General features: G+C 41.8%; 1 protein-coding gene across 5 annotated transcripts in view; it reads left to right on the plus strand.

Annotated features, from left to right (window-relative positions):
- The window catches only part of LOC119477027 (kelch-like protein 29), a 254,667-nt gene extending 239,765 nt beyond the window's left edge, over positions 1 to 14,902 (plus strand). For 4 of the 5 annotated variants that reach the window (XM_037750806.1, XM_037750804.1, XM_037750805.1 and 1 more), the window contains 2 exons: positions 9,796 to 9,940; positions 13,438 to 13,621. In XM_037750806.1, the coding sequence (XP_037606734.1) occupies positions 9,796 to 9,940; positions 13,438 to 13,621 (329 nt within the window). Of the gene's footprint in view, positions 1 to 9,795; positions 9,941 to 13,437 lie in introns of all 5 variants that reach the window. The other variant, XM_037750803.1, reaches the window with a different exon arrangement.

Consider the following 14,902-nt stretch of genomic DNA (forward strand, 5'->3'; position numbering starts at 1 on the left):
CACGGGGATGATTGGCTATTGATTTGAACATAGCCTGTCGTACAAGTCTTTTCTTTAACATGATCCTGGACAACACTATTACACACTCAAACACACGTGTGAAGTTAAAACCCAACTCACAAAATTGTTTGCGTTCTAGCAATAGTTTGGGAAATATGCTTATTTGCTTTCTTGTGAAGAGTTAGATGAGAAGATTGATACCACTCTCCATGTCTGTCAGATGAAATTGGAGCCAGGAGACGGTTATCTTAACTTAGCTTACAGGCTGAAAGCAGAGGGAGATAGCTAGTCTGACTCTGTCTGAAGGGAACAAGATCCACCTACCAGCATCTCTAAAGCTCACTGAATAACATTTTATATCCAGTTTGTTGAACCAGTACAAAAACCAAAGCGTAAAAATGACAATTTGTCGTTTTACAGGGGGGTTATGTGCCTGACTATTCCTAGGCCAGGAGCTGCTCCCAGGCAACCAGTGGAGACTCCAGGAAGTTGTTGGTCCGAGCCAGGAAATAGTCCACTCCAGCACATAACCACCATAAAGTGGTGAATAGTAATTTTTACACTTTGGTTTTACGACTGATTAAACAAATGATATAACGTGTTAATTCCTGAAGTTTGGACAGAGCCAAGCTAGCTGTTTCCCTGTTTCCAGTCTTCATGCTGGGTGTAGCTTTATATTGAACGGACAGATATGAGTGGTATCGATCTTCTTAACTAACTCTCCACCACAAAGTGAAGAAGAGTATTTCCCAAAATGTCAAACTATGCTTTTAAAGCTGCAACAGAAATTAATATTTTCGTAAGCAAAAATACATTTATGTTCATTTTAATTAATTTTCCACACGAATACAAATTCTATATTTCATGCTGGATTATCCCATTTTAAGATGTTGGCAAATGATGGATTCCCAGGGCATAGAGTTGTCCAAATTCTGCTTTAAAAAATAGAATTAATATCTCACATGGCACGGCATACGGTTGCTGCAGGCAACACTCGGAGCAGCGGGCATCAGACAGAAACACTGGATCAAAAAATGTATTTGAATTCAAATGTTTTCCAGACGCAAAGTTGTGTCATTAAAGCACCAGCGCGGAGGCACTTCCCTCAGCACTGATGCCCAGAAACTTTCTCTCTGTTATTAGTGCCTTTTCAGAGCGAGACTACTGTGAGCGAAATTATGATTATGTAACGCGGGTGTTTGGGGCGAGAGCTGAATGGTATTAAAGGGCTGCGAGAGCAGCTGGCAGAGGAGGAAAGAGAGAAAAGCCTGGTGAGAAACACACACACACACACAGCTTCTCCTTACCTCATATCAACTATACATCCCCGGGGGGCACAGGTACACAGTGCATGAATTATGTAACTAGCCAGGAGGTTACTCCACATCTGTGTGTGCATGCATGGTTTGTCTCTTTATGTGTGTATGTGTGTGTGTGTGTGTGTGTGTGTGTGTGTGTGTGTGTGTGTGTTAAAGACAGACGCAGACAGACAGACCGTCATCTGTCAGTGATGAGCGTGCGTCTGACAGCCAACGAGCCAGGAGATAATGGACAGGTTTAGTGCTTCCTGTGAAATTGGGCCGGCGATGATTTTAGTGAGCCGGTGGGGAGCGCTTCTCGATCAACCCTCTGCCTCCCTCCATCGCTCTCCCTCTCTAATCTATCTGTTCATCTCTCTCTCTCTCTCTCTCTCTCTCTCAACCCCCTCTCTCTGTCTCACTGTTTCCCCCCCTCCGTACGCCTCCCCTCTCTCCGTCTCTCGCGGTCTCTCAGCACCGTCTTATCGACTGACACAAATACAGCTGTGTGCGTTTCCTGCGACTGTGTGTGCGTATGTGTTTTCCCTCTGCATGGACCATCTCCCGCATGAACTGCAAATGGGTTTCACAAACACTTATCAGGACTGACTTCCTATCTCTCGCAGAGTGAAAAATAATATTCCTTGTGCCAAAAATAGTTCCTCCAACAAGTCTATTGAGATGCCCGGTGTCTCTGCAGCTTCATCTATGTCCTCCTTTGTCTTCAATATATCTGTCTGCTGTGAGCAGTATACTGTATGTACTGAAACATGGGAGCATGACTGAGCCCCCTCACATGCAGGAAACTATTTATAAAGCCTCGTTGCTTTACCTTAAAAGGTCAGTTCACCCAAATAACCATAGTAATACCAAGGTTTTGAGATATTTCTCTCTCAGATTTCTGCCTCAACCCCAGCACAATGGAGGTGAAGGAACTTTTTTCATTGAAAAATGACATTTCTGTAAAATCCATAAGCCTCTGTGATTCAACCTTACTTTTCATACTGTGACATAGTATGGCAATGTGGTATGAGGACATTTTCAAATATAGTATGTACTTATACAAGATACAGAGAGTTGAATCTCAAAGTTCAAAGTCCTCTAATCGTCATCATTTCTTATGATATACTATAATATAACATTTTGCATAATTTTTACGACATACTATACTAAGACATTTAAGTCCTAAGCAAAGAACTTACATCCAGTACACATGTACGGGGAGATAAACAACAATTGAAAACAATTTACCCCACCAAACCCTGTGGCGACCGCCCACCCCGTCACCATCTCAGGATATGTTGAAACTTTACACCATCACACTTGCATCAGACAGAGATAGAAGATAACCAACAGCAGAGTGGCTGTGGCTCAGGAGGTATTACAGGTCGTCCACTAATTGGAAGATCAGGGGCTCAATCCCCAGCTCATCCAGTCCGCATGTTGAACTGTCCTTGGGCAAGACACTGAAGCCAAAATTGCTCCCGAAGGCTGTACCATTGGTGTGTGAGTGTGTGTGAATGATTAGATTGGCACTTTGTACTAAACTATGACATTTTCTGAAAATGTTATGACACACTATACTAAAAAAAAAAAGTCATAGTATAGTATGTCGAAAAAATAAAAACAAGTCGTACTTTAGTATGTCCAAAAAATAAAGAAAGTCATAGTATAGTATATCGGGGGAAAAAAGTCATAGTATAGTATGGCAAAACTTTTTTTTTTTTTTAAAGTCATAGTATAGTATGTCGAAAAAAAATAAAAATAAGTCATAGTATAGTATGTCGAGAGAAAAAAAAAATAGTATAGTATATCGGAAAAAAAATTATACTATATTATGTAAAAAAAAAAATTAAAGTCATAGTATAATATTTCGAAAAAAATGAAAAAAAGTCACAGTGTAGTGTGTCGAGAAAAAAAGTGATACTATAGTATGTCAAAAAATACAAAAGGTCATAGTATAGTATGTTGAAAAAAAGTCATAGTGTAGTATGTCAAAAAATTAAAAAAAGGCTTAGTATAGTAAAAGAAAAGTCATAGTATAGTATGTCGAAAAAAATAAAAAAGTCATAGTATAGTATGTCAAAAAAAGTCACAGTATAGTATGTCGAAAAAGTTATACTATTTTTTTTTTTTTGACTAGTTGTGCCTTTTGGGGGTTTGAAGTCCAGGGTACACCAAATTTTTTAAAACATTTTCCAAAGATGTGATTTTTCCGACTTTGATTTAATTTCCAGAGCAGAACTTGGAAACTATTTAACTTAGGAACTTAAATTTGGTATGATGGTTGACAGTGTCTGCTGGAGCTGTTGCCCCCGCGACCAGATCCCGGATAAACAGTTGAAGATGGATGGTTGACAGTGTGGTCTAGTTGTGCCTTTTGGGGATTAGAATTCCAGGGTGCCCAAAATCGTTGAAATTTTGGCCAAAAACTGTGATTGCTTCGACTTTAATTTTGTTTCCGGAGTAGAACTCGTTCCATTAGTTCCAAAAGGGCAAAACCTTTGGCCTTACTTCAATAGGGGTCACACAGTGAGCGGGGGTATGTGAGCCATGCTCACTTTTGCCTTGTTTATGATTTTTTTTATGACATAATATATTATGACATTTTCATGATACACTATACTACAGCATTTTCATCACATACTATACAATGCCATTTTTTATGACCTACTATACTGTGAATTTTCTTATAATATTTTTAACGACATACTTTACTATGATATTTGTTTGACATACCATACTATGACATTTTTAGGACAAACTATACTATGACATTTTTATGTCTTTTTTCGTGACATACTATACTATGACATTTTCATGACCTACTATACTATGGTATTTTTATGACAAACTATGACTTTTTTCATGACATACTATATTATGACATTTTTATGACATATTAAACAACATTATATATACTATCATATACTGTCTTTTTTGTGACATCCTATCCTATGACATTTTCATTTTTATTATGACATAATATATTACTAGTATAGTATATACTGTACCATCCTTTTTAGGATATTTTTAATGACAGCAATACTATGACATTTTTTATGACATACTATACTATGATTTTTTATGATATTTTCAATGACAGCAATACTACGACATTTTTAGAACATTTTCATGACATACTATACTATGAATATTGTATGACATTTATAATTTGGGTAAAGTGTCGCTTTGAGAACTCATTTCAAAACTAATTTGCTATAACACATCTGTTCACATCAGATGCACATGGAGAAACACACACACACACACACACACACACACACACACACACGCACACCATGCTCCAACCAGCTCCCTCCAGTATTCACCCCAGCATCCCCTGCTGACAGACAGGTCTGCATCGACTGGCCGACTCCAGGGACCCGAGAGCAGAGGCGCTGCGCCCAGACTGCTCTATCGGGAAATTGACAGCAGAACAACTACTCGCGCAAATGACATATCAGCCGAACGGGCACGGCGGTTTAGAGCACCATTATGGAGGTGGTGGAGGAGGATGAGGGGGAACGTGACACAGCAAAAAAGAGGTGGAGAAGATGGAGTGTTTCCATAGCTACCTAATTGGACATACCCCCCCCCACCCGTTCCCCCATCATACTTAATTAAAGTACATCATCCTCTTTCGCTCCCTCTGCTGTTTTTGGCCCGCCATTTCAAAGGCTGTTCTTATTCTCCTCGCACCACATAAAAGGACATTGTGTGAAAAAGAAAAAGTTTTTGCTGCTCCAATTACCTTCTTGTAATCTTATCTAAGCTTCTGGCGGTGAGAACTGAAGCGTCTTTGTCCTATTTACTTCTGTTCCCTCGTGCTCTCTGGTGGGACGCAGGAAGAGTGTACCCAGCACCTCATCCTCAGTCTTTTCGGAGGAGAACGTCTTGTGTTATTCTTTGTTTATAGTTCTTACCCCCGCCTGTGACCGACCGCACATTTCCATGTCGCTGTAATGCCGCGGCTTTGTGATGGCGACTGCTGTTTGGGAGTCTTTATCAGAGAGGGCAGTCTTATCTAGATGTGTTCAGTCTCCACTGTATACTGAACGGATCTAGATATACAGTATTGTTATAATTTAGTGATGTATTTGTGCGTGTGTGTGTTATCGCTGCGGGAGTGTTCCGGTTTTATAGAATCAGATATCTGCTGTGTTGATGCAGGAATCAGATAAGAAGGGATGTTCGGGAACAGCAAGGTGTTTGTTTAGACAGCAGCCGCAAATTTCATCACAGCCGTGTGTATGTGTGCGTTTTCCCTTGTTTGCTGTCCTTGACCCCAGCCCGAAGGGTCCCAGACTCTGTGACTAAGCTGTTTTATCAGAGTGTGAGAGGCTGCGTCAGCCCGTGTTGCCCCACAGGCACAGCTGTACTTCTATCACCGCTGCCGTGTTAAAACCTTGTTTTGCTGTCTTTCCCCCTCCCTTCCCTTCCTTCCCTTTGCTCGTGTTTTATGTAGAATATGGTCAGCTGTGGATTCTTGGCTGAGTTTTCTAACATCAGAGATGTGAAACCAGACAAAGTCCATTGTGAGTCTCCCATAATAGCAAGGTTTGCCTCAGAATTTGAACAATTTCAGCCATACTTGTGCGCCTTTTTTTTTTACTGTATCTCAGTGTTGTTTAAGCAGAAACAGCTTGTTTTCCGAGCTGAGGGCCAGGGGGATAAGAGCAGAAGCAAAGTGGCGGAGAGACACCCAAAGCAGTCCTTTGAGGCTTGCCAAATGAGAATGAGGTATACCTGCTTCGTACTTCTCCAAGGCACTCAGAGCCGCTGCTTGCTGTGGGTCCACTGGAGAGAGCGGCAGGGAGCGGTGGTGAGAGTTTCTGTGGGGAAAAAAAAGAGAGAAAGGTTTTTCCTTTGAGAGCATCCTGTTATTATTCTGCCTCAGGCGCCGAGCAGAGAGAAATGAGTGTTCTGTGTTTATGGGACCTAACACAAAACATCATGTACACACGCTTATGCTGGCACACACACACACACACACACACACACACACACGAGCTCGGAAAGACTGGCAGCGGCATATCAATGAGATGAAGAAGGTAAAAGAAGAAAATAAACACGTCAGGCAGAATGCGAGGAGGACCAATCAGTGGCAACTTGTTTCTCAAGGGCTGAAATTGAAGCGGATGTCTCAGATGGTTGCAGTGGAATTTCAGATTGGATTTCAGTGTGTGTGTAAATGACCGCATTGTGGTCATATAACACATGAAACAACCGCATGAAGTCATTTAGACTTTTAGTCATTTACACAAGCTTAACATCAGCATGTTAGCATTGTCATTTTGCAACATACTTGCCAACCTTGAGACTTCAAAAATAGGGAGTATTTCAAAACGAAAGCAGGGGATCTGGCAGTTTCAGTTTCCTGCATTCTGGTGACTTTTAAAGAATAAAAATGGCAAAATAATAAGTACACTGCAACAGCATTTTTAATCTTCAATACTTCAAATTTTACTTTTAATTCTCAGGAAAGAATACAGAATAATTCGTCCCTCTGGCATGAACTTGTGTGAATCTCTGGCATAAACTAATTCTCTCTCTTAATACTCTCCATTTCTGTCTCGGTCTCCCGCTCACTGAAGGTCCTTTCAGACACAATTCGTTAACGGCACCACTGTGCTCTGAAACCCGTTATTTCCAATGGCTTGCTCCGTGCCACGACAACTATTCGCTGCACCGAACAAAGCCTAACTTTGGGCACTGCGCGTTGTGATGTGCGGCAAACAATATTTGGTGTAGCTGTATTGTCGTCCGGGTGGAAAGAGTAGGGCTTGTACATGCTGTACAGTGCCAAAAACAGAGCTGCTAGCGTGACTGGTGACTCCTAGGGCCAGATGTAGCCTATAAATGAAACATACTCACAAAAAACATGCATAGGCTACACCATTTCCCACACATAAACTAGTATTTAAAAAAGAAAGAATGTGCGATGAGAATGTACACGTCACCCAAACTTCAGACAAGGCACACACATGGTTTTGATAAGGAGAAGATTCACTACAAGGTGAGAGATGTAACGTTAAAGTAAAACATTTTTTTTATGTTATTTACCAATTTCACTGATTATTTTTGCGGTCGACAGCGTTCTGTGAAATGGCAATCAAATGCGCATTTTTAAACTTAATTTTAAATTATTCATGGGTGATGAATTTAATAATTTTTTAGGGCTGTCAAAGTTAACGCGATAATAACGAGTTGACACAACTTTTGTTTTAACCACTAATTTCTTTAACGCATTAACGCAACTTGCGTTTTTTAGGTTGTTGTGGAGTTTTAAAGTTAGAGTGAAGATACTGGCATCATATGAAACTAGAAAACCTAAGAAGTCCATTGTTATCAACCATATCATACTAGCTTGTCGCAAAAAAAGGCTAAATAACTCTCCAAACCTGTGCTAAATTTTGGTGAGGAAAAACCGGCATGGCCATTTTCAAAGGGGTCCCTTGACCTCTGACCTCAGGCAATATAAGACTGAAAATGGGTTCAATGGGTACCCACGAGTCTCCCCTTTACAGACATGCCCACTTTATGATAATCACATGCAGTTTGGGGCAAATCATAGTCAAGTCAACACACTGACACACTGACAGCTGTTGTTGCCTGTTGGGCTGCAGTTTGCCATGTTATGATTTAAGCATATTTTTTATGCTAAATGCAGTACCTGTGAGGGTTTCTGGACAATATCTGTCATTGTTTTGTGTTGTTAATTGATTTCCAGCAAATAAATATTTACATACATTTGCATAAAGCAGCATATTTGCCCACTCTCATGTTGATAAGAGTATTACAAACTTGACAAATCTCCCTTTAAGGTACATTTTGTACAGATGAAAAATTAACGATTAATTTGCGATTAACTACGGACAATCATGCGATTAATCGCGATTAAATATTTCAGTCGATTGACATTTACATTCACCTGTTAATGACCTTTTCGTTTTATTCTGAATTGTGCGGTACTTTATGGTCTGTTTCAATATGAGCTCTAGAAATTAAATATTTATCATCCTTCTGACATTTAATATTGATGATTGAGATATTACTGCGGCGATGGTTTATAGGTACATGCGATGAATTGGTTGCATGGGCTCTATAAATAACCCCAGCCGTGCGTAATGACAGCTGTTCCCGGCGCTGTTGGAGAATCTCGTCGATGCGACACAATCGGTGAAATTGCACTTCTTCTTTGCCGTTCTTCTCATCGACGCTCCTAATGAGTGGTGGAGAATGGGCCGGAGAATCAATATGCACCTGGATGTTTAAGATCGTTTATGGAGAATTGTGGGAGTGGAAATGGGCTTGTGCATGTGCGCCCAGTTCTACAATGATTGAGATTTAAAATAATGCATTTTAGTCGTGAATATACAGTTTTATGAGCCTGGCTCCTAGTCCTGTTGTTACAGAACATTATGAGTTGAAGTGTAGTAGCTGTAAACGTAATGCAGTGCAGCTCATTCAGAGTGTCAGCCTGCGGAGCAGCAGCAACACCTCCCGCCTCCAGAGATGACCTGTTAATTAAACATGTCGGACTCCTCTCCGCAGCCGGTGGGAAAGGCGGTTCTGCTACACGAGAGCAGCTTTTAGGGGCCTCCGTCACCATTATTAAGGCGTCAGACGTTCCTCTTCCTGTTGCCCGTCGCCAATGAGGGATGTCAGTCCATTGTGGCAGAAAACAGCGAGGACGGCGGCTCACGGCCAAGTTGTCTGTGCATTATTCATGCTGCTTGTAAATTGGCCAGCTGCAGTCTGCTCGAGAGAAATTGCTCTGAGTTTGAAATACACTTCCTCTTCCCACACAGCAGGGCCGCTGCTCGCAAGCTGCAGGTTTCCAATGGCATTGTTCCGCACAAACCACTGTTTCATTTTGTTTCCCCATCATCTATAATTCTACAGCGGTGCTGCTTCAACGCCTCTGTTTTCCTCCTGCGCTATATACTGTATCAGATTGAATTATACAGTATGCACAGTATGCAGTATCCCACCTGTTCATTCATGTATTTCCAATACATGCGCAGGGAGTTTTTTCTACTTTTTTTCCCCATTTTGAATCTATGGATGTGCCAGAGGGCGTAATGCAATTGTGAATTATTGGGACTTAGGTAACTCTTTTATATTGCTGCCAAGCCCAAACATATTTTGGAGCAGAACCCAATAAAGCCGCTGTGATTTATGAACTCCGCTTTTTCACTGGTTTGCAATCCATTCTCAGTTTTGTTTTTTTTCTCCAAAGCAATCTCGAGAATGGCACATCTGTAAAGTGATAAGGAGAATGTTGATGATGATTTCTGCATGCGGCCTCGGGAGCGAAAAGAGAAAAGGAAAAAAACAAATTGATGCCATTATACTGAATGGAAATTTCTCCTGGATGTGAGAATGACATTCAAACAATAGCTCAACAATCTCTCCCCTTCTTCCCCCTCTCTCTCTCTCTCTCTCTCTCTCTCTCTCTCTCTCTCTCCTTCTCTTCCTCTCATATCTCCAGATAACAAATACGCCCCTGCAGTGAGTCTAAACGGTTTTATATTCATCCTGGGAGGAGCCTACGCTCGAGCCACCACTATCTATGACCCAGACAAAGGCAACATCAAGGCTGGTCCCAACATGAATCACTCTCGGCAGTTCTGCAGGTAAGAGATTATTAACGTAGCGGTGCCACATGTTAAGTTTAATCATCCAGCGTGGAATTGTAAAGATTTTTTCAAAAGCTCAAATTGTACGTCTGTTTTGTGTGAAGCTTCAAAAACACAGACATTATTACACGGCCTCGAAAAATATGTAAAACTCAAGTTTAAAGCTGCAGTAGGTAGAACTGCAGCAAATATCATTTAAAAAAATGCTATTTTTTATAAAATGGTCACTATATCCTGACAGTAGGATATAAGAGAAGAGCAGCCATGTTGAGATCAGTTGAGGAAATATCAAGCACCGCCCACCAGCTGGAGTGAACCTCCTCATTTTACAGCTAAACAGCACACTACAAGATGTTTCTGAAAACATTTTATGCGAAAAATAGGCATTACAGTACCAGAATATTGATTCATATTTGATCAGCGTTGCCTAGTTTGACCGTTTGATCAGAGTTTGCGAGTGATTGACAGCTCCCTCCGTTGAATGAACAGCCAATAGGAACGCTCTCTCTCTCTGAAATGACCTGTGATTGGCCAAAGTCTCCCGTCACAGGCTAGATTTTTTTAAAGTGTGAACACAGAGCCATGAGGAGGTGCAGAAGTCTCTCTCAGAACACTTGAATTACAATAAGCTGAAAGGTTATTATGGATTTTTTTTCCCCCAATGACGCCAAAAACAGTCTGCCTACAGCCACTTTAAATCTGTCAGTCTTTGTGTCGTAACACGGGTAAACGTCTGCACAGGGGAAATGTATTCAGGCCGGTTAATTAAAACAACGACGGTGTTTCTAACACGCTGCATTCAAGTTATGAAACTTCTCCCGTGGTAGAAAAATATCTTTCTAATTCATGGGCTTGATTTTTTTTTTTAAATTGCTTGATCAGTAACGTCTATCACGCTGAGAGAAAGACGCATCCGTCGGAAATCGTAGACTCGACTTGATTTAATCAACTTTCTTTCAAAGCGTTGAATCGCTCTACTTTCTCCTCAGATATGAGTCATTTGTATTCTTTGCACATAGTTATGATTAATGTTTGTGTTCTAAAAAAAAAAAACGTCAGTCCGCACCTGTAACTTTTTATACCACTTGTGGACACGTAATGGCTCATAAAGGGAGATGAATGGAAATTAACAACAGCAGGATCACATCCTAATATCCCAGTCAGCTTAAGCCACTGAGGTGTGCAGTTTGCTGGATAATGAACCCACTCTATTCTAGACCCGAGAAGCCGAGCAAGAAAGAAAGAAGCATGCACGAAATACATTTGGGAAGCAATTACAGGCGGTGTTCTTATGTGCAGAATGTATAACATAAATCATGTTGTCAGAGTTATCGATAAGCTGCACCGAGCACACGCCAGGCAGCTGTTCTGCTACATTTAACTAAGTCTGACGCGAGAGAGAGGAAGAGATGCAGGGAGGGCGGCAACAACAAAACAGCACAGAGCTGCCAAAAAGAGAAACACAACAGCTACTCTCAGAAACGCCGCTATCTCCAGAGCACGCCCCCGCACGGAAGATGAAGTCTAGCAGGTCATCGTGCAGGAGAGCTGATATTCTCCCCTCGCTGCGTCCGGCTCTCCGCAGGCCTGCACCTCCCTCTCTGTTTATCAGGAAAGGAGCAGCTCCAGGCTTTGCCCCACGCTCCCTCCATTTTCGGATCAGCTGTGCTTCCTCTCTGAGTAGATTTAGGCTTTATGTAATAATCTGTTTCATTCCCGACAGCGTTGTGAATTTGTGCAATAGGACCGCATGCCTGCTCTGTGTGTGTACGTGTGTGTACTTGAGCGTGCACCTTATGTAAATGCAGATCGTTCCAAACCCCAATAGGAGTACAAAGCCCTAATCAGCTTACAGCCCAAGTTTTAATCCTCTCCGCACACAAACTCCTGTTTCTGTTTCTCATATCAAATGAGCACATTTGTAGAGATATTTGCTTTTTCATTAGTTTTTCTCTTTCGCCCTCGAGAGGGAATGTGCTAATGTTTGTCTGTTGGGTTTTTTTTTCTCCCCCTACCTTACAAAATAGCCTTGTTGGGCATGTCGCGAGCATGTGTGAGCGATGTCAAACAATCTCAGGCGTGACAATCGGCATGTTTATGGAGATGTTGTCTTCTAACTGGCTTTGTTTGTCTGATCACGATTGACAATAAGAGCAATATTCCTGCTGCTGCGAGTCATAGATAGCTCATATCACAGCGACATTAGCTTGCACTTGCTTTCACCTACTTATCTTCCTGACACTGATTATCGCTCATTATTTCTTCCTAACAGTCAGTGCTTTCGATGGGAAGCAGCAGGAGTGGGAAATGGGTTTGCAGTAGCGGTAACTTAATACAGCTCTGACACAGACTCTAGGTCTGGTACTCTATACCCTTGCAGGCGTCTGCTAAAGTTGAGAAGCTCCACAAACTGGCACTACAGCAAGTAGCACCAACCCTGCGGGGGTCGGTAGCCAACCAGCCGGCCGGCCGGTCACGCTCACAGACCCCGCTGTGAGCTGGCTGGAGCTCTCTCAAGCGCTGGCTTGCTGTCGCGCCAGTCTGTGGTGCTTCTCAACTCCGAAAACGTCGGAGCAAATTTTCGATTCGCCATCAATTGCCAATATTCGTAATCTACGCGGTTGATTTCTCGCCTCGAAAATTCTCAGTAGTGAATTTAATGATGAAATATCATACAGAAATTGCATAAAAACAAAAAGCTCGGCCTTGGAAATCTTCGGACTACGGGAACAAAAACGTGAGCTGCCAACATTTAGGATTAGCAGGTGCCTGGAGGGGTACAGCCAATCAGAGGCAGAATTAGGGGCGAGTCTTCCGGCAAGGCATGCTGGTTAGGTGCATCCAGCGAGTCATTTTAGTCTCTCCGGATCTGATACAGCTGTGAGAGAGAGAACAGTTAACAGTGAGGCTGACATTAATTAAATGCAATTAAAAAATACAATAGAAAAATGCCGACCAAAAATGTTAGCCTATCAAGAGCACTGTTTGATTTAATGCAAATCTTAAAGGAATAGTTTGACTTTTTGGGAAATACAGTATGCATAATTAGAAAGTCAGAATGAGAAGATTTCTTTTTCAAATGGTAACAAAATGTCACATCTCGTTTGTTTAGTCCATTCAAAAATATGTCAAAACAATTCAAATTTACAGGGGGGTTATGTGCCAGAATATTTCTTGTCCACAACCAACTTCCTGGAATTTCCGCTGGTTGTCAGGCAACTGCTCAGACTCAAGACATAGTCTGACCCATAACCCCTCCGTAAAACCAAAGATTTAATGAATTAAACACAATATAAGGTGATAATTATTGAGCTTTAGAGGTGCTGGTAAGCAGATTTTGTTACCATTTGACAGCCCATCTTTGTGCTAATCTAAGTTAACTGGCTATCTAACTCTCACCACCTGAAAGCAGGCATATTAACCAAAATGTAAGTATTGTAACTTTTAAAAAGGAAGTTAACTGAACAAAACATAATTCTGTCTTGCCCGTGCAGCGCTGTGATCCTGGATGGGAAGATCTACGCCACAGGTGGCATCGTGAGCAGCGAGGGTCCGGCCCTCGGCAACATGGAGACCTTCGACCCTTGCACCAACAGTTGGACGCTCCTGCAGTCGCTGCCCTGCCCGCTCTTCAGACACGGCTGCGTGGTCATCAAGAAGTACATTCAGAGCGGCTGATGAGGGCGGCTCGGACCCCCGATCACACTGGGTCGACGGCGAACACCAGCTGAGCTCCGGTTGTGGGATGATGTGCGACGGCAGCTTAGGGCCGGAGACGGTCGGTCAACGACCTCTGGACTCGACGCCAGCATCCATCCACTCCGTTACTTGTCCCACCTACCCAAAAAAAAAAAAGCCCTGTGCAGAATGTACTCATGTTCAACTACTCAGCCATGTCAGGTGACGATGCCTAACCTCCAGTACTGTATGTGTCATGGTAGTAGTTCATCCTCTCATCCAACAGGCACAGGGGCCCTCTTAGTAAATTACAAACTCCTTGGTTTTTTGGTTCTGTCTTTTCCTGATCACGTAAAACTCACCTCCCTATTTCTTTACTATACCCGGCGCAGTGAAAGCCATTGCAGATCCAGATTTGTGTCCCTTTTTTGAGAATTATGTTAAACAGGCGTCGGTCATTCGTTAGAGAGCAGAGTTTCTTTGTGGTGTACGAACGTTTTTCAGTAGTGACATCTACAGGAGAGGAGGAAAAAGTGAACAAAAGGAGTGTTTTCCTCTTTATCGGTGCATGTGATGAGTTGCTTCTCTCTCCACTGTGACAGTAAGCGGATTCCTACTGTGAGCGTGGATTTATGAGGTAATTTAAAAAACAGATTTTGAACTCTGTGTAACCCGGTTCTTTTGATGACATGCTTAACATAGGAAAAACCATTAAATCTGGGTCAGGTAGGGTTTTAAAAAGAGAAAATGTTTTATTTTTTCCTTGTTCTTGTGAAAATCCAGCCTGATTGAGATACCATCTGGAGGGTGAGTGTCCTGTTTTTTCCCCCCCCTTGATTCACACTCTTTCTCTCTGGGATTAAAACAGCACTGCATTTAGAGAGAGAGGGAATTCCTCCTTCCGCTGACCTCAGATCAGATGTTCAAGTTGGGAACGTTCCTCCGGAAAAAAAGCACAATAATCACCTGTGACTGTTATCATAGTTATCCGTCGATTCCATGTTTTACGTCTTTCATCCGTTTCCCCTCCCCAACCTTCTTTTTTGTTTTATACAACGTGTTTCATTGCAACCTCAAATGATTTTGGGGTTGGTATTCTGTAAATACAGGAAGGAAATATGTATATTTTAAAAACCTGAAGGCAATTCTGTATAAATGTTTTTAGAAAAAAAAAATAACTGATAGGTTGGATTCAAAATGGTATGTCTGTAAATCTGTACCCAAAAAGGAGAAATTAACAATTGTTATTATTGAAACCTAATACATATACCAGAACATGAA

The sequence above is a fragment of the Sebastes umbrosus genome, chromosome 18, assembly GCF_015220745.1.
Source record: "Sebastes umbrosus isolate fSebUmb1 chromosome 18, fSebUmb1.pri, whole genome shotgun sequence".
Lineage (NCBI taxonomy): Eukaryota > Metazoa > Chordata > Actinopteri > Perciformes > Sebastidae > Sebastes > Sebastes umbrosus.